This window comes from Lissotriton helveticus, chromosome 11, assembly GCF_964261635.1.
Source record: "Lissotriton helveticus chromosome 11, aLisHel1.1, whole genome shotgun sequence".
NCBI lineage: Eukaryota > Metazoa > Chordata > Amphibia > Caudata > Salamandridae > Lissotriton > Lissotriton helveticus.
This window is the reverse complement of record NC_136072.1, coordinates 977,843,011-977,863,320: the sequence shown is the minus strand read 5'-3', so window position 1 is coordinate 977,863,320 and position 20,310 is coordinate 977,843,011. Positions and strand designations below refer to the sequence as shown.

Here is a 20,310-nt window from a genome sequence, read left to right as displayed (position 1 = left end):
TATATCAGGTGTTATGCCAGATAGGGTTATCTTAATGCTTGTGGTGATTGTAGTAATCCGTGATATATTCCTGTTGTCGATCGATTTTTTCTTTTTCTTTTCTATTTTTTTCCCTTTCTCTTCTCTGTGGATTCATCTGCATTCATTAGAGTGTGCTCTCATCATGCTGAGTGAACAACTTGCTCCATTTCAAGATGTCCGCCAATTTGGATGTATATTCTGTGAGCTGCACCCTTTCTTTCTTTCTACTCTTGCCTTTGTCCATTTTCTATTTTCATCATCTGTTAGCTCCTTCCTTCCTGCCCCTGCAAAAGTTCGTTAGTCCTTTTTTCCTTGCTCCTGCCTCAGCAGGCTCCTTCCTTCTTGTCCCTAAGAAAGCTTGTTAGTCCTTTTTCCTTGTTCCTGCCTCAGCATTGATGCCATTTTGAGGTCTATACATCTGTTCTGAATTAGGGTTGGTTTCTTCCTATTTGTCCCTTGTTATTCCCCTTTCCGTTGCTCCTGTCTCAACATTGGTGCCAGTTTGTAAGACCTCTCTCTATGGCTGTAGGAGCTATCGATCTTTACTTGGAGAGGTTGGTCAAATATAAGTTTCCAAAACAAGTTTGTCCTAGGCGGCCGCCATTTTAAGGTCAGGCACGCCGGTTTGGTATGAGTCTCCGGGTTTGTGTGTGTTTATTTTCAAAGGGCATTTAATTTAGCTTATTCTCAGCATTTGCCGCATTATAATTGTCAGCCAGAGGTGTACCTCCACTTTGTTTGCGTTCCTGCCCCTCGTCTCAGCCCGATGCCGTCGCCGAGTACAGCGCTCTCTTCAGTCAGCGCTCTATTTACTCCGTAGTCCTCTTCCTTCACGCATCACGGACCTCACCGCTCCCGCTCCGATCCCACCTTCAGACTAGTCCCAGGGGCAGCGCAGAAGGAATCCCGCTGTCGGCGCTGCAGATGTCTCCGGAAGCGCAGAGGGTGTCCTGTTGTCGGGCTACAGATGTCTTAGCCGTATAAGTCCTCCCCAGCTCCCCAGAGGGTGTCCTGTTGTCGGCTCCGCAGATGTCTTTGGCCGCATGCAGTCCTCAGCTCCCAGTCGACCGCCAGTGTCACGGAGGATAGCCTCTCCCGACCTCGGGCGCCCTCGTCAGCCTTCGATGGTGGCAGTCTCTTCGTTCAGAGAGGGGCTGCTACCGCATTCTTCTCGGGTGAGTTGTGATAAAAATATCTCCTAATGTCTCTTATCTGTTGTTGTCTCGGTGTCTCGTGGTTGGGGGGGGTTTAATCGGGGATTTAAACTAAATAAGTTATCCCGAACCCCAGGAGCTCTTGTAGTGGGCGGCCATCTTGCACACCCTCTTTGCCAACTGTTGGCAAAGAGGGTGTAAGTGTTTCCAAGCTTCTAAATGCATCACACTCCCTCTCCTGGAATTAAAATTACTACTGCGGATATCTCTTCACTCACAGTGGACCTATCCACAGTAGTACGTGGATTTGCATTTGACAGGAATCCCTTTGTGAATTCACGACAGGTCCCAACTTATTGAAAAATTGTCAACACCTCAAATGAGGTAGTATCTAATTTGCACAGCGGAATGTGTCCCCACTCGATATCTGATCTTTTGGGAATTGTGTCGAATAGGCTCAGGGGGACCGCTGCATGCTCTCACCGGTATCCAGGGCCGGACTGGCCGTTGCGGGCACCGGGCAATCCCCCATGGGCCGCAAGGGTCGGGGCGGTTTTGGGCCGCTGGGGGCCGTTTTTGTTACAAGGCCGTTTTTGCGGCCCTGTAACAAAATCAGCCGAAAACCGAACCTGGCAAAGAGCTCGGTAGCACCCCCAAACCCCTGGGGTTGCTGGCCAAGTAGTTTGCGAGGGCTGGTTTTAGTTCCCAGTCCGGCCGTGCCGGTATCCCCTCAAACGGAAACCTTTTTTTTTTTAAAGCAGCACTTGTTTCTTTAAGAAATAGAAACTGCTTTAAAGAAAGGTTTGGAAATTGAAATGAAGTGATGGAACTCCGATGTTCCTTGCAGTTCACCACCCCTTTGTTTATAGCCTATTACAGGTGGTAGCAAGTAGCAAACTGCTTCATTAATATTCATGAGATACGTAGTTCTGTAAACCCCTGAGAAATTGTATTTTCACAGTTTCATTGCCAAATCACAGGCAGCTGGTGCACAATGTCCAACCAATGTTTGCAACCTGCCTCCATGTCCATGAGGCCTGATCCCTTTGACAAAACATGTGCCACACACACAATGTTCGGTTAGAGAAATATTTAAAAGTCATAATTTAGAAGACTTGATAACATCTTGCACATTTCTAGAAAATGTTATGAGGCTTTAAAAATACGTATGGATTATTAGTGCCTTTATAAACTAACATTGCATGAACTGAGCTTTCCAACTTTCTTTATATTTATGTGCGCTGTTTGAAGGACGGCCTTTTTTTACTAGAGACCTATTACATAAGTAGTGAGTGAAATATGTGCTGCTGGAGTGCTCGTGAATATCTGGCAAGTAAGTAAACTACAATTTTAGTAAATGAAGATGACCACTTCTGTAATGATCAATTTAATCAATTTGGTGGCTTTTGGTTTTTCAGTATCCTCCGCCATTGATTCCGCCACGGGGAGAAGTCAACGCAGCCGATGCCTTTGATATTGGTTCATTCGATGAAGAGGACACCAAAGGCATTAAGGTACTGACTTTACTTCGACACATTCAGTCCCTTAAATGTAATTTTGTAGCCCCCCTCATAGTGTTCTTTACATACAGACTTAAAGGTGTATTTAGAAAAATTCAGAAGGTTCTCTGTAGTACCTGAAACACAGATTTATCGCTGAATTGATGGCTAGATTTGCATGTTTCTTACATGATATAAAACCATTAGCTTGCAATTGTCAGCTTTTTTAAGCAATGAACCATGAGGTATTATCACCTGCTACCAGTACCCAGAATTTTTTATTAAAATGCCTTAAATGTTGTTAAAAAAGAATAGGTTAGTGTATGTTAACTTTAAAGTTACCACAATAGCTAACAAATGCACTGCCATTTGAGTTATAGTTTTGCAAAGTGGAAATCTTAAAACTCTTTTGTCGCGTGGCATTGGTTGTACCTCGTTCCTGTCTGCTGCAACACTCTCCGAGGTCCTATGATGCTAAAATCATGTATACCAAGACAGGATGCAAAATGCAAACTAGGCAGTCTTCTGCAGTCGTAGTCTTGCGCATTTATAAAAACTGCCTGCCCTATTTCAAATGTACTTCCCTTGCGTGTAACATAGGGGTCTTTGCAATCACACCTCTTGAAGACAATATAAAGTAAATTCGTGAGCATTAAAAAAGTGTGAATTCACTACAACTGTAAAAATGTACACACCAGAGGAATAACGTGAATGGTGTTTCCCTGGCAGCTGATGGTTTATCAGTCAGGGCGATAATTTGAATAAATTCACATTGGTATCTCTTTTGGGAGTTCAGGAGCTAGGCACAGATAAAAAAGACCCTTTTAACACTAATGTCCTGGGGCTTTTTTCTTACTTTTAAGCCTAGAAACTGAGAGCCAAGTGCAACCCTCTACACTTAACCATCAAGGTTGTGAATTTGAGTAGTCCAAGGTTTACTTAGGGGTGGTGGTTGTGGGGGTGTAGAAATTTAGAATCTCAATGAAATATTTATTATCAATTCATAAATCAATGTCCAGTCAGTACTTTTACTGAAAGAGACAACTCACCAAACTTTATTTATTTTTTACGGAGCTTTATATAGCACAAACTTGATCTGAAGGTATCAAGTATCAGAGCGCTTTACACGCGTACCAGTTGCATTACATGAGGACACATTCATTTTTGTTAGGCATGGGGAGATTAAGTGATTTGCCCGGAATCACAGGATGTTACGCGCCCTTGCCGAGACTCAAACCCGGTTCCCCAGATTTGAGGTCGACCGCCCTAGGCCATTTCCTCTCCCCTACTTCAGTTATATGATGCAGTAATGTGTATTAAAATATCAGAATGCTATTCCTCATGTTGGGGTAGTGTTCAATATCCCCAATGCAAGCTAGGCAGAGCCCACTCTCCTCCTGGGAAAATGGTTGGTATCAAACTTCTGGTTCCCTCCTTTGGGTTACACCTTCCAGAGGAAATATGGCATGGTTAGTGCTAGCACATAATTGTCACCAAAGCCACAGTGTTTCCTGGAATACTGTTCCCTTTCATTGTACATTAGTCTCTTAGTCCTGGCTAGATGGCCCTATTGTATCGACTGTGGACAGGGGCTACACTGCTCTTGGTGATGTGGGATCCTGAACAGCCTCTAAGGACCATGGACCATAACTCAACCTCAGCTCTGCCAACACCGTTGATGTTTCCAGACTTGCATATGATGTGGAGGTAAATGATCCGTTGAAGGTGGTGGGACCTAATCTGTGCCACTGCTTCTAGTGAGCACGCAGGTTCTTGCTGGTGGTTCTTCATTGGGCTCAAACACAAAAGCTGCCACCTATACCAAGAGAAGATCCCACTTTGGTTGTAGGGATGCCCTAGCTTACATCTATGAAAATCACTGAATGTGGTATGCTGCCTCGTCATAGTGCCAACCTTTTGAGGCTCTTTGGCTTCAGTTGAGGCAATCACCAGTGTGAGATTTTAGTTCTTGTTACAAATGTTATGTTACAAATTGTTTATATAGCGCCTATCACCGCCGGTCTCTAAGCGATTAACAGAATAACATAACAAACTGTTACCCCAAACCCTCAGCTATCCCCCCAATTAAGCTGGAGTCATTGCCTTTCTGAATAGGTGGGTTTTCAGGTTTTTTCTGAAGGGTAGTAGCTGTGATTCTTCCTTCAGAGTGGCCGGGAGCTCATTCCACAATTGCGGGAGAAGCACAGACAGGGCCCTGCCTCCTCTGGTTTTTAACTTAAACCTGGGTTGGATCAGATTGAAAGTTTTTCCGGAGCGCAGAAATCTACCAGGAACATATCTCTTCAGACGTTGCTTAATGTACTCTGGGGCTTTCCCAAAGAGTGCCTTATGGGCCACACAGAGACACTTAAACTGAACTCTGAATTTTACCGGTAGCCACTGCAGCTTCTGGAGCAGGGGGGTTGCATGCGAATTTCTAGGCAGGGAGAAGATCAGCCTTGCTGCGTCGTTCTGTACCACCTGCAGCTTCCTCAACAGCTTCTGTGGCAAGCCGAGGTATAAGGCATTGCCATAGTCAAGTCTTGAAATAACTGTGGCAGATACGATCGATTGCAGGGTGGAGGCTGATAGGATGGGGACTAACTCTCGTAATTGCCTCAACACACCTGTGCACGAGCGAACCACAGCTAAAACTTAAGGGGCCATCGAGAGGTCTGCATCGATCCTCAGACCCAGTCTTTTTACCACCATCCCAGGAGAGGGAGTAGTTCCTAGCTCTGGGGGCCAATACAGGTCACCCCAGGGGTTCCCTCGGTTGCTGATCACCAGCACCTCCGTTTTATCAGCATTCACTTTCAACAGATTGTTAGTCATCCAGTTGACCGTGAAACTGAGCAGGTCCCTCACTGATTCCTGGGCCTCTTTGGTGTCTTCCAGCTGAACCAATAGCTGGGTATCGTCTGCGTAATTGAAGATTTCGCAATTCCTACGCATAAGTTCCTCCACCAGCGGTTGTAAATAAAAATTAAAGAGCAGGGGGGATAGTGCCGACCCCTGGGGCACACCCCATGTCACATCACTAAACTCAGACAACTGGTCTCCCACCTGCACTCTCTGACTTCGTCCTGACAGGAAGGATTCCAGCCACTTAAGCACCTGGCCTGTGATCCCCAACTTCGCGATACGGTCCAGCAAGATGGTATGGCTGACCGTATCAAAAGCCGCCGACAAGTCTAAAAGAATCAGGGCGCATGGCTGTTTATTGTCTGCCCTGACTCTCAGCTTGTCGGCGACCGAGGCCATGACTAGTTGTGTGCTATGTTGGGGCCGAAACCCAGCCTGCCTGCCATGAAGGAGATGGTGTTCCTCCAGATGACCGGCTAATGTGCCTAGGACGTGTTTTTCTAGGATCTTACTCAGGAATGGTAGCTGCGAGATAGGCCTATAGTTTTTTAAAGCCTTCGTGTCCGTTCTTGCTTTCTTTAGAAGTGGGGAGACCCTAGCTTCCTTCATCTGAGTTGGGAGATAGCCTGCTTCCAGTGAGTTGTTCAATAGACTCAGCACCTGGGGTTGGATGCCTGGCAAGGCCATTTTAAAGATTCTTGGGGGGCATGGATCTGTGTTAGAACCTGATTTGATTTGTCCAACAAGTTCCGCTAAGCGCTTGTCGTTGATGGGAGGAAAACTGTTCATAGACCTCGACGGCACCTGAGCCACCAGACAGGGCAGCATAGTTGTGACTGGCAGTGCATTGATATCAGTAATGATGTCCTGTACTTTCTGAAGAAAGAAACTTTGGAAAGAGTCACAGTCTGGTTGATCACTCATAGACTTGTTCCCAACCCGCTGCGTGAGTTCCCTTAATATCACAAAGGTCTCTCGCTGTATGTTAGTCGCCTCCCTAATTCTTCCCTCATAGAAAGCTGACTTTCTCTCCAAGATGTCTGCCTTATATTTTGAGAGTAGAGTTTTAAAGGTTTCAGCCTCTACTTGACAGTAATTAAGTCTCCACCTTCTCTCTGCCTTGCGGAGGGCTTGCTTCTTCTCTTTCAGTGAGGTATCAAACCATGGTGCACCCTTCCCTTTAGATCTAGTCCTCTCCATCCGCTCAGGGGCTAGTTTATCTAGAGCGGCGAGCATCCAGGTTTTTAGCACCGTAGCATCCTGATCCAAATTAATACCGCTCATTATAGGGGGGGGGGCGAAGAGAGCAGGGCCGCAATTAGAGAGTCCGCCTCAATCTTATTCCAGGACCGAGCTTTCCTCCGCGACTGATTTGTAACAGCCAGTACGGGGTCACCCGGAACCCAGCACTTTATCATAAAGTGGTCCGACCAAATGCAAGGACTGACCTCAATTATTTCTGTCTTAGGCAGAGAGGACCAGACAAGGTCCAATGTGTGGCCCTTCACATGAGTGGGGCCCACCACTAGCTGTTGTAGGTTGAGCGCCGAGAGATTAGCTTCAAACTCTGTCTCATTAGGGTCTCTGGGTACCTTGTCCCAGTGGTAGTTAAAATCACCTACCACGAAAAGGGACTTGTATCTGGACACCAAGTCCAAGAAGCTCAAGAAAGATATCATTGAAATCCGGTGAGCTCTGCGGCGGGCGGTATACTACCAGCATCGCAATGCATGAGGATTTAAGTGAGATTTTAATCCCTAGCAGCTCCGCGCAGGCACAGTTTTCTGCTGTGATCTGTTTTACTGCAAGACTTTTTTTAAACAAAAAGGCCACACCCCCCCTCTACAGTCATTAGGGCGATTATGCCACAGCGCGTCATACTCAGGAGGTAGGGCAGCCAGAATGTCTGGCGTTGATGCTGTGCCGAGCCATGTCTCTGAGAGGGCAAGAATGTCAATATCACCATCAACCAATAGGGAAAAGACCTCTAAATGATGCTTTTGCAATGAACGCGTGTTAAGTGTCGCTATTTTTAGGCCATGTGACTGCCGGGAAATGATTGTAGGGTTAATCCGGGAGCATACATCTATTGTCTGCACCAGTGCCTCAGCTTGTAATTTGGCCAGCGTTACCTCATCTAACCCAATGGAATCTGTCTTTAGGGCCCAGAGGGCGTCCGGCGAATAAGTGCGGGTTTGATCAGAGTTTTTGGCCCCTGGGCCTGTCCTGGCCCGGACGGGCACAGACGGGCTTTCCTCTGGCGCTCCTCAGGCGCGCCGCTGCACGCGATCGCTGCACGTGATCGCTGCGCGCTTGCATACTGGTGGATTTAAATAGTATATGGCTGAGGGCACTCGCAAAGACTAGACCGCTAACCCCCAAAATGTGGTGTCAGCGTCTCTAGCCCGCACCCAAGATGGCGGACGGGCGTGAGGCGGCGATGGAATCACCGAAATGGTGAGATGTGCTTAAATTCCAAATTATGGTGCAAGCAGTGCGAAAGATGGGGGAGTGTGGGGTCACTAGGTAATATTAGAACAGAAATTCGATTATTAGAACAGTCTTACGATTTTGACCAAAGTTGCAATAAACACAATTTAAAAAGGAGCTAGCCTCCAACAATGTAAAAGAACAGTAAGGAATTCCAAAGTAACAGCAGCAAGTCGTTCTGATTCTGATCGGCGCACTGGCCGGATGGTCTCCTAAATAGTCTTTGCCTAAGGGCACTCGCAAAGACTAGACCGCTAACCCCCAAGGTGCTTGTTTTTCCTTGCAGGAAGAACACAAGATGTGTTTGTTATCTCACATTTTAGTACCAAGGCATAATTGGTGCTTTAACTTCTAGGCACACTACAGTGGCCACGAGGTCCCAAGATCTGCAAAATATTAGTTAGTTAAATTCTACACATAAGCATCCGTGACTATTTCTCACAACATAATCATCAATCAGATATGTGCATGCTCTTTGGGACACAGTATAGAAATAATCCCTAATCTGTTGGATAATATATAGGCTTACTTTATAGAATAAGGGAGGGGTGGTAAAGCTGCTGACAAGTGAGACATACAGTCTAGCCTGAGCACAGCAGACTCAGTTGCAAAGGCCATGGTGGCATCTATCTCCCTTCGCTACCATGCATGGTTGTGCAGCACTAGATTCTATCAGAATGTCCAGACAACACTGATGTACCTTCCCTTTGGTGGCTCCCTCCTCTTTGAGGCAAATCCATTTCAGCCTTGTAGAGGTTTAAAGACAGTAAGGCCACTACCAGTTTAATCAGCCATTTTGAAAATATTGATACTTTTCTAAAGGTTTTTATTTTGAGGTCAGTGGCTTCAGGCAAAGCCCCTGTATAAGTAGTACAGAGATGGAGGCAAATGATGGACCTGTTTCCCCCCTTTCCCTCCCACACCCTCTTTTTCTATTTTTCTCTGTCAATGCAGGAACGCAGACCTTGTTTCCACTTTTCGGAAGACAAGCATCCTGTTTGAGTAAGGATATTTTCCTTTCCACAAACATGGAGGGCCATTACATGAGACCTTTGGATCACTCAGATTCTGGAAAGGAGGTGCCCTGTCTCTCCAGCAAAACCCTCCTCCCAATTTTCCCGAAACTGATGTTCTCCTTCCAAACCACCTGCATGACCTACAACAGGAAGATTTTTCCTTGCTCTAAAAGCATGTAGTTGAATTTCTTCTAAAGCAGGAATAGGGCCTGGGGTGCTACTCCCAGTATGTTATGGTCCCCAAAAAGAACAGCGGTACTTCCTCTGATCCTCAACCTCAGGCTTCTGGCTGGTTCCCCGAAAAGGAAATGTTAAAGATGCTGCCCCTAGCTCAGGAACTGCTGGCACTGGAAGCAGAAGATTGGATGGTGTCCGTCGACTTATATCCACATCCAGTGGTCATATAAGAAGTATTTTCACCTTACGGTGGGTTCTGAATACTACCAGTTTGTAGTCCTTCCATTTTGCTTCACTTCTGCTCCTCAAGTCTTTACTAGGGGTGGGCAGAATATTCCAGTTCTGCCTGTAGAATTGGCCAAATTCGTCGACTCTGCATTACTTTTGTAACACAGACCTTCGGGGAAATTCCACCAATCGCCGTGTGACAGAGGTTTTTCTTGTGGGAGGTTCTAGAACAGTAAGTTGGTGAGCCCGAGTGAGATCCACATCGGCTTGCGTGATACCCGGTTGCTAGGAGGACATCCGCAAGATTTATCTACCGTGGGTGGTCGTGATTGTATACGGTCAGAAGGCTGCCGAACAAGTAGAAAATCTACTTGAGCGGCAGAATAATCAGCTTGAGTAGCTCCATCCTGTGGTGCACTGTATGGTGCCGCTCCAAGTGATTTTTCAGCGTGGAATGCACTACCAGTGCTAAATCACAGCGTGAGCAGCGTGATGTACCAGTTTTCACCTATAGGCTGTTTTGGAGACAATTTCTGCAAGCTTATCCCACCCCTAGTCTTCATAAAGGTGATGACAGTTGTTGTGGCCCATCTAAGAAGGCCTCTCCTGGTGCCCTTTCAATATATCCTGTTCAGAGGGCAGTACTGGACAGCACATGAGTCAAGCCTTCCCTCGTCCTCAAGAGTTTGAGACTTTCACGCTATGATTACGATGTTTCAGTATGGATCGATCATTCCAGTCCTGACCATCTTACACCTCGGTCTGCTAGCCTCCAGGATTTTGTTTATCACCCATGCATGCTGGCAAGAAGGACTTCTAATAGTACCTCAGCAGGCAGTGATTTCAACATGGTGGAGATCTCAAAAGCTATTTCAAAGCCTCCAGTGACACTGCGGCAAACCTATGATGGTGAAGTGTGGAAGGAAATATGTCCCAAGGAAAGTCCTTTCACCTATCACCAATGGTAACACCTGTCATCATGGTGCCTCCACCCTAGGATGGGGAGCACATCTGGAGGAATTGATGATCAGAAAACAGATACTGTACATCAATCTGTTGGAAATATGGCTGATCAGCAAGCAGAGGGTTGCATCTTCTTTGTCAAGAATCTCTGGAAATTTGATCCTGTGCTCAGGACTATCAGATTTCCCTGGTAGTTGCACAAGGTCTATCTTGGAGTCATTCCTTTAGCCCAAACACTAGAGGCAGATCACTTGCAGGTCCGTCGCTGATGTCTGTTTACTAAAGTCACAGCATGGCTTGAATCCGGTAGTCTTCAGTGGGCACATAGATCCCTTGCAAACTGGAAAAAAAACTTGAAATAATTAATCAACCAACAAAAAAGGGAACAGAGCTCCAGATACACATTTGAAAGACCAGAATGAAAGGAACTGATGTGGGCACACAGGGCTGGCGCTTATATACAGCTTTTCTCCATCACAACACTGAGTCATATGGCGCCACCTTGTAGTGCCCAGGAGCAATGCTATGAAAAATGCCAGATTCAATTCAGCACCTTATGAATATTCTAAAGGTGAGGAGAATGTAGTTAGGTAGAATATCCACTAGTAAGAGCATCACCGAATGTAAGTAACTTGCCTTTCCAAGTTCAAATATTAACCAGAAGCCTAAACTAATTCATTTTTAAAAAATTGAAAAATACTCTAGGCAGTCTTTCTCAATGTGAAATGGACATTATGAATCTAGATATGAAATTAACATCTATATGAAACCGAGTCATAGTAAATTCATGCTTAATTCTGATTTCTAATGCTCAAATAGTTTGGGATTGGCTTCAACCAGTACTCTTCTGTGTAAAATGTCCTCCCTGTCACAGCCTGTTCATGTAGGTCCCTAAAACATAATTTATTGAACTTCACTATTTCTTAAAAAGATTTGAAGCACAACCACATGTGCAGACTGCTAAAAAGTAATAATATGTGACCAACCTGCAACTCAAGTTTATAAACCGTAACTACAAGTTCATTGAGTTTTGATAAAAAACAATGCCACCCACAATTAAGAATGAATATCTAGTTAAGAGTGTAGAAACATCCACCATATTTGTTACAGAGTATTTAATCTGCCAAATTGTAAATTAAGACCTAAGTCCCAATCTCACTGTAATTGTAGATTCAACTGTAGTTGAAAGTGGATCTGTGTAATAATTTTGCTGTCTGTATATCTGCAGTCAGAATTAGAATTCTATGGTAGCAGAATGAATACTGATTGCTGGAGGAATCGAAGGCTGAATCAACTGATAGAATGTTCCATTAATGTGTTCTACTCTAGTTCTACTCTAGTTTTAGCATTTCCTCCAGAAATCAGACGATTTTCTTTGACCATCCTAAATTAGGCCCTTAGGTGATAAATATGATCCTAACAAAAGAACGGAGTGCTACACTTTTGCTGCCATGTCTTGTTTGTACTAAAGTAGTGCCTTCAGAAAAAAGTCAATCTTATCCATAGGAACATTACTTTTGTTGGAAGATGAAGAACAAATGAGATTTAAACAACTTTTCTTTAATTGTTTCCCACTAGCTTCTTGACAGTGATCAAGAACTCTACAAGAACTTCCCACTTGTTATATCTGAGCGGTGGCAACAAGAAGTAGCAGAAACTGTTTATGAGGCAGTTAATGGAGACACAGACAAGGTGGAGTCTAGAAAGCGAGCTAAAAACAAGCAACTTGGTCATGAAGAAGGTAAGGTTATGACAACTCACATTGATGTATATACACATTTACAAGAGAAAATGAGATAAAAGCACACAGGGATGTTTTTTCAATGTTAGGATTATGGATGTAATCTCAAGAAACACACAAAAGGTGATAGGAGGAATGTTAGCAATTTGTCTATCCACTGGCAATCACATTGGGTAGCATCCCAACCCATCATTCTATTGCTCACCATTTCACCTCAGTTTAGTCCCAGACACATGCTAGGCCACGTCCTCCCTGCAACCCGCGACCAGTTTGGCCCTAGTGATGGGCTCAGCAGCCGGGTACAGCTTGGTTCCAGTGACACAGTGAGCATGGGACCCATGTCTGGGCATACCCAGGCCATGTAGGACGGTGCATGAAACAAACAAAAGGTGATGTCAGTATCCTCACTAATACATACCCATACGTAGTATACTACAAAGTACCTGAGATTATCAGAAACAATACATAATTCCCTTTAAATAATGTAAACTGCCAATTTATGGAACATGCTGATCTTCACGAAGAAAAGCCATGATTCTGGTTAATAAGAATTCTCAGAACCTCACTGAATGTCAAGGCCAATCCAAGAACTGATGTATTGAACAAGCATCAAATCTGCAGTTCCATCATGGCGTGAACATCCAGATAACTCTCCCCTTTGTGCTCACTTTGAAGCTTGAAAAAATACATGGATGGTGCAAATAGAAGTAGTATTCAAAGTAATGGCAAAGTTTAGCCCATTATAGCTCATTTTGAAGTTCTCTGTTTTTCATTCTGTCATTTACCTTGGGGAGACATATTTAGATGAAACTGCTAGACAAAGAGCTAGATAAAAGAGCTGCCTTAAGCTCCTGTAGTGTCACTATTTTAGGTTCCCACCAACGGCATATCTCGATGTCACAAATCACTGAATTAGAAGCCCAAATAGGTAACTCCGTTCCCACAAAAGAACTTACTTTCCTGATGATAGGCAAGGCTTTGTGGCAGCCGTGGCCTTTTCCAACAGAAAAAAGACTCGCTTAGTTCTCTTTAAAATTGAACTGCTAACACGGGGCGCATTCAAACCCAAGTAGACAATTTTTATTAGATAAAAGATGACTAATCTTGTCGCATCCAGAATCAACATCAGGTATTTAAATGCAAATTAATAATAAACATGAGAGAATAAAACCACCAAAACAGGTTTCTTGCACACAAGACAGGCATTAAGGAGCCTGTTCACAAACTGCAATTTGTAGTACTACAGTACCATTACTCACGTACTACAACAGGCTATTATCAAACCTTTCTTGCAATCCTAACTATTTTGTGCAAAGGTTTCTGCCACATGCGGTCTATGTGTTAGGAGTGACTGTGAGAAGGACAGGGGACATGGCTGTACAATAGGCAATATTTACCATTAAATTAGTGGGGTTTAGGGAGGGACCTGCAAATAAACACCCCCACCCACAAAATAGAAATTCCATTGCTTTTTGCAAACTGTAGTACTTAAGTTACTGTAACAGTGTCAAAAAGGCCAACATCACAGGTACTGCAACACACTCCTGTAGAAAATGACACAGAGATGTAAAATAGCACCCCATAAAAATTAATGTTAAATAAAATGATTTCAACTTTTTAAATAAATCTATAGCTTTTGTTTCATGTTTCATCATTTTTTATTTGTGAATAACTTAGTTTAATAATCAACATATTTTAATATTAACATTAAATTAAAGTTTTAACTTTTGATAAAAAATGTAAATATGTTTAATTTATTCTATACCTAACCGTTGATACATTTGTAACAAATTGGGGCATTGGTTGAGGGGATGGGAACTCTACTGAAGCAACAACCAAACAAACCTTGCCAAACTAAACCGCAATGCTCACTAAATTAACCTGTGAATAATTCTCGGGTAGCTTGGCACAAAAGAAGTCAGGTTTCACTTAGAGGCACTGTGCAAAGTATTTATGCAACACACAAACAATAATGAAGTGAAAACACAACACAAGAAAATTCCCAAACCAATTTAGAAAATTAGTCCCACTGAAAACATTACCTTTTCAAAGGCAAGCAGGAAGTGTCCAGTTTGCGGTGGAGAAAGCCAACATTTCTGGATTTCTACTTTTCTGGAAGAGGAGTGCACTCTGATTCCAGCCAAGAATCCAAGACCTTGGGATGCACTTCTAGAGGATCTGTGACTCACTCCAGCAAAGGCCAGCAGGACTTAGTCCAATTGCGTCAGGGCAACTGGGCAGTTGTAGGGAGGCCCCTGGGCTTAATGTGTCCCTGTAGCTCAGAACAGGATGTCAGCAATCTGACCCTTGGAGTCACTCAGGTTAGCCTGGGATGAAGGGAGCAGGTCCTGTCTTCATTCTCAGAAGGAAAGACAGGCCTCACACTGCTGGGCAGCTCTCTGGTAGTAGCAGTGTAGTCCTCTAGTATGTCCCAAGCTTCAGGGCAGTCATCTGGGGAACCAGGCAGTCCTTCTTCTGTAGTGTCCAGAGGTCCAGAAGTATATTGATGAGTGGCTCGGGAGGCCCAGTATTTATCACTGGTGTCAGCCTCTGAAGTGGGGGAATCTTCTAGGCTACCCCCATATCTAGTTGTAGAAAGTTATTTCCTTCCAATGCCAAGGTTCTAAGAAGTCTGGGGTGACAAAAAACTAGTGTTAGGTTTCTTTGTGTGTGTTGGATGGAGTCAGCCCTTTGAAATGTAAGGGGGCAGGTAATAGCTCTGCCCTAAGCCATCCTGGCAGAATGTCCCATCCTGTCCACACCTATTCCTCTTTCGTTGTCCATCTTGTCCTAATATGTTTTCTTAATGGAGACCCATTAACAGGCCTAGGCAGCAGAAAACTCTTAGTAAGTCTCAGAAATGTTTTGGCAGGAAAATGTCAACTTGTTATACTTATCTGCTCCCACTTAAAAATGTGTACTTATTCAATGTAATAAGGTAAACCAATGTTATTCTATTGGAGAGATCGGCCTTACCATAGTGAAAAACAATTTTAGGAGTTGTTCACTTTCAAGACTTATAAAACTTTAGAAAAACATGTTCTACTTCAAAAATATAATGTACCCTACCCTGTGGGCTGTTTAGGGCCTAACCTGGCGGTAACGTAAATGTACTAATAAGCAAGATTTTCCAGATTTAATTGGCAGTTTTAAACTGCTCTGCAGACTGCAATGGAAGGCCTGATACATGTTTTAATGTGCCACTTTAGTTGGTGGCACAATGAGTGTTAAAGGCCCACCAATAGTATTTAATTTACTGACCCTGGATACATGTAGTGCCACTTTACTAGAGACTTACAAGCAGATAAAATGTGCCAATTGGGTGCTTGCTAATTTCACCATGTTTAAAGTAGAGAGCACAAGCGCTTGAGCACTGGTTTGCAGTGGTAAATTGCACAGAGTCCTAAAGTCAACAAAAACAAATTCAGAAAACAGGAGGGGTAAAGGCAAAAGGTTTAAGGGAAGACCACACCTAGGTTGCTAGCTGTAACACATTTTATTACATTTTAAATAAAAATAAAAACTGAAGGGAGGATTTTTTTTAAGAGTTCTTCTTTAAGAAATATATATTCAATTTAGTTTAATTAATTAATGCTCACTTAAGTCAATGTTTGGTAACATTTTATTTTATTAGTTATAGTTTTTAAATATTTTAAATATTTTTACATGAATATTTAACATTGCAATATCTGTATTACTTGTGTTTACAGTTTGATAAACATTTTAAAATGTTCCTCTACTTTCCATAGGGAAACCTCCGCCAACATGGCTGAGGTCTCCTCCTACATGTGAAAAATTGTGAGTAGTAATTTTACATGCGTAAATCCTGGTTCAGGAGGCACCACGTGGGGATGGAGACATATAAGACTACACATGGGAATAATTTTACACTCAGAAATGGTGAAAGTCAAAAAGTGTAAAGTTACTACCAGGTGCAGGAAATGATGGACGGAGCACTGAAATGATTCAGACACACACCAACAGTCACAGATCTGGGTTGAATCCATCATCGTTCTTTTGCTCACTTCGCCACCTAAGTTCAGACCCATCTATATGCAATTCAGTCTTGACCCTGTGCCTCATGGGAACAGTCCAGCCCAAACTGCCAAGCCAGGTCTTCCCTGAACTGGAAACAAGGATCCTGGGACATGTTTTGGGGTAACACCCCTTATCAGTCAGGCAAGCTTGAATCCAGTGGCAAGGGACCCAGGTCAGGGCATTCCCTGCCAACTCAGGGCAAACAAAGCAAGCACAAGAAGAAGATGGATGGAGTGCTGAAACTTTTCAGACATTCACCCCCAGTCACAGATCTGTGTTAAATCCATCATCGTATTTTGGCTCACTTCGCGATCCAAGGTTGACCCACAATCAAGATAGCGCCAACAATATACCTGGGACTTCCTCCTTTTAAGTGTTTTTATCACCTTACCCTTATGAGGCTCTGGTTGATAACAACATAATAAGTCACAAAGATGAGTGTGGAGTGAAGAAATTGGTGTGAAATGCAGTTGAATTCCTTGTTAGGAAATTGTTCTACACACTTGTTCTTTAAAAAGTTGTTGAACACAAATAATCATTGAGAGTAATAATTCATGTAATGGTACATTCTGCAAAATGTTAAAACTTGTATTTCTTCTGATCTCGTTAAGGTGTACAATGCTTTATACAACCTACTTTATGTAACGTATGTCCTCTTCTAACTTTTTCTATCACAATGGTCATTGTTACATTAAACTTAATACACTGCTGCTGTTCATGGAACAACAATTATGTTTCTAATGTTACCATTGATGCCCAAGTCAAAATATTTTCTTTAACATACTTCTGTTATGATACTTTAATGTATAGGCACCTGACTCATCAACTGTGATACAAATGAGGCATTGCAGTATCAGGGCACCACACCACAGTGTCGAAAATGTTTAACCTTGAGATTGTTTTTACAGATGATAACATATTAATATGATTTAACACAATTTATTTAACAGGGTTGGTTGACTCAGATTGAACTGTATTTCTGTAATGCTGTGGTGTCCATACGTTAGCCTTTACATTACCCATAGTTTGCTCAAATAAGTTAGTTTAACAAAATGATGAAATACATTTGGTATTAGTAATAGATCATAAAGTAATATTAAAATACTTTAATTCAGCACAAACTACAGTTTATTAAAAAAGGGGATAAAACAAAAACATTCACAAAGTTGTATTCATTGTGCAAATTAAAGAGAACAAAAAGGGATCTAGATTAGAATGAAAATCTTAAGAAGTTTGGCATAAATGTGTTCCAGGTTGATTGATGATTTGCCCTGAAGCAAAATATAGCACTTCTTTACCATGTTTGAGGGCCCTGAGGTGGAAATGCACACCTTCCATTAGTGCACAAAAGAAGTTGGTGTGGAATGCACATGTTCTCATACTGATTTATAAATTGATGCTATACATTTTAGAAATTGTATGATAACATTGAGCTGGACATAAGTCATTCCAAGCATTTTTTGAGTAATTGCTCCCCCTCATCAGCCACATTATGGTAGTGAGACAGTTCCTTATCAAATCATGTGGTTTTCAAAGTATAATTTTGAGAATTGGCATTCTAAAGGCCAGTCTCAGGAATTAGCTGCGCAAACAGGGTGAACAGATATGCCATGTTTCTGCCTATTCAATAGAGACCATCAACTAGTGTCAACCCTGAACTCTATATGTGTGTCTTTTGAAAGGAGTTATTTTACATTTGACATGCGTATAGGCATTATCACAACAGACCTGATGGTATATACGGGGGTCATTATGAGTGGGCTCAAAAAGATCCCATTACAAACACCATATGGGTGCCAGGGTGCAATTTCCCTTGCAAACAGAACATGCACAGCATGATCATCAGCCGTGCATGTTTACTTGCTGTACAAATATAACATGGGATCAGTGGTGCACAACTTCCTTATAAACAATAAGTGCACAAAATTACATCTGCAGTGCAATTCTTCTCTCCTACAGAAAAGTTACAACTTTCTTTCATCCATCCAGCCTTTGCCCACATCCTCTATTCACTTACTCCCACGCATTCATCCATTCATAAAACAGATACTCTTTATTCACATCTATTTTCTTATTTTCATAAACTCATTCTTTGCTTCAGTTTCCTTCTTGCAATTTCCTAATTGCAAAGGGCATCTTGTTGCAGGGATTATGCTCACAAACAGAACTATGCTTGGGACCTTAGACCCTCAGTAGTTAGATACTGAGGTGCCATACAATCTCAGTACCATGAACCGAGTCCGAGTAGCTATAAGGTCTCACTTGCCCTCCTACTCATAACCAGAGAGACACGTGAATGGAAACCCTAGAACACAACACTCCTGACCCTCTCAGGGATCGTGGTTACAGGACACTCCCTTTCGCTCACACACTCATGAGATATGAAAGAGACACGAAGGAAGTTTTAAATGTTTACCAAAACTATCAAGTTCTGAAATGCAGTATATGTGCCACAAACAGAATACCTATCAAAAAATACCATCAGCATTGTCAATAAGCCTTATATTATGAAAAGCCCTGCCCTATTATAAGGCAGAATAGCATAACCCCTCCCCTTTTACAGAAGCAAACTGATTATGCAGCAAAATCTCTGGGTTTAGCAGCGAACCCCATAACTTAGCATACACAGGTGAATGTTCTACATCTCAGATACAGCTCTGATCTTCTCCCAGGAAATATCAGTCTCTCTGTGTTACATTGCTGTGCATACCTATAAGACAAGGTTCACATGTTCATAAACAACAGCTGCCGTTCTGTGTTGTGTCTAGGTGTGAGTGCCTGACCAGAACAAAATAACAAGGGACATTGTTGTTTGACCTTGTCTGCTGTTCAGACTAAATCCCAGGAAAGAACAGAATGAGAAAACAACTGCAGGTTCTGTGTGAAAGTATAATGTGGCACAAAAGCAAACATGTTTAGGCAATAATGTGTGCAAAGCTAAAGCGGCCTGTGTTGAGCACAGTTAGGCTAACATAAGGAAAACTACAATAGGCCGTGTATGGAACACATGACAATCTCTGATACTTCTCGTCTCAACATACTTGTAGACCTACCGTTTTTTCCGCCTCCTTCCTTGATCGATTCATGAGCTCCTCTTCCCTCTGTCTTACCCTGTCCGCTTAGTCAGCTCTATTGAGTCTGGTTTATGATAAACAACCCAATTTTACCTGGCTTCCAAAGAAAATGTATGAATATTGTCTTCCTGGCTGTTGTAATGTACTTTTTAACTATGAACATTGGGGAGTGGCTTAAGCATGCTAATACGATACAAACTAGTTAAATGTTTCCCTTGAAAGAAAAGCAAGTGATTAAAATCATTCTGACACCCCCATTATAAATGCAACTTCCTTCCACCAAGAGAAATATCCAAGCAGGGAGATCCTACTTATGTTCGTCCACAAAAAACTGGTATACTCTAAATCAGCAAAATATGTATGTAATGGTTCACTAAGCCCGGACTACTCGATATATTAATTTTTACGGTATATACTTCAAATGTATTTATATGGTTATGGAACTCAGGCATTTGTTGAAATTACCTTTCAAAATCTGCTTTTTTCTATTATTCTTTCATATTCAGTGTTTATTTCCATTCAGATTATGCCTTCGGGAAGGACTGCATCATGCATGGATATATGCTTAAATTGGGAAACCCTTTCTTGACTCAGTGGCAACGTCGTTATTTTTACCTTTTTCCAAACCGACTGGAATGGAGGGGCGAAGGAGAATCTCGGGTGAGTTGTATTTCACAAATACACTTTCATGGCAGCCGACAAGACAGCGTATTGGTACATTTAACTATCAGACATTTGGAATAAGGACATCACCTCACGTTTAGCACCTGTTGCAGAGATGTGTCTGTCACCAACAGGAGCAAGTTTGACAAGGTCAACACCGGTCCGAACTCTGATGTAAATAAATTAAGTACAATTGAAGGCCTCGTGTCTAGTACTGTGGCAATTCAGATTCGAGAGCAGTTGTTTGCGCCGAATTGGAATTGCAAGTTTGCAATAGCTATCAGATCGAAAGTTTTTTGCCGAGCACACATTTTATCCGGGTATAACTTTCAAAAAATCTCAGAATGGGGAACATGCACAGCATTACCACATTAGCCCTCG

General features: G+C 42.7%; 1 protein-coding gene across 2 annotated transcripts in view; it reads left to right on the top strand.

Moving 5' to 3' along the window:
* GRK3 (G protein-coupled receptor kinase 3) overlaps positions 1-20,310 on the top strand; it is a 1,268,751-nt gene that overhangs the window by 1,201,911 nt on the left and 46,530 nt on the right. For both annotated transcript variants that reach the window (XM_078667331.1, XM_078667330.1), the window contains exons 17-19: positions 2,594-2,689; positions 11,992-12,154; positions 19,790-19,926. In XM_078667331.1, the coding sequence (XP_078523457.1) occupies positions 2,594-2,689; positions 11,992-12,154; positions 19,790-19,926 (396 nt within the window). The remainder of the gene's footprint in view (positions 1-2,593; positions 2,690-11,991; positions 12,155-19,789; positions 19,927-20,310) is intronic.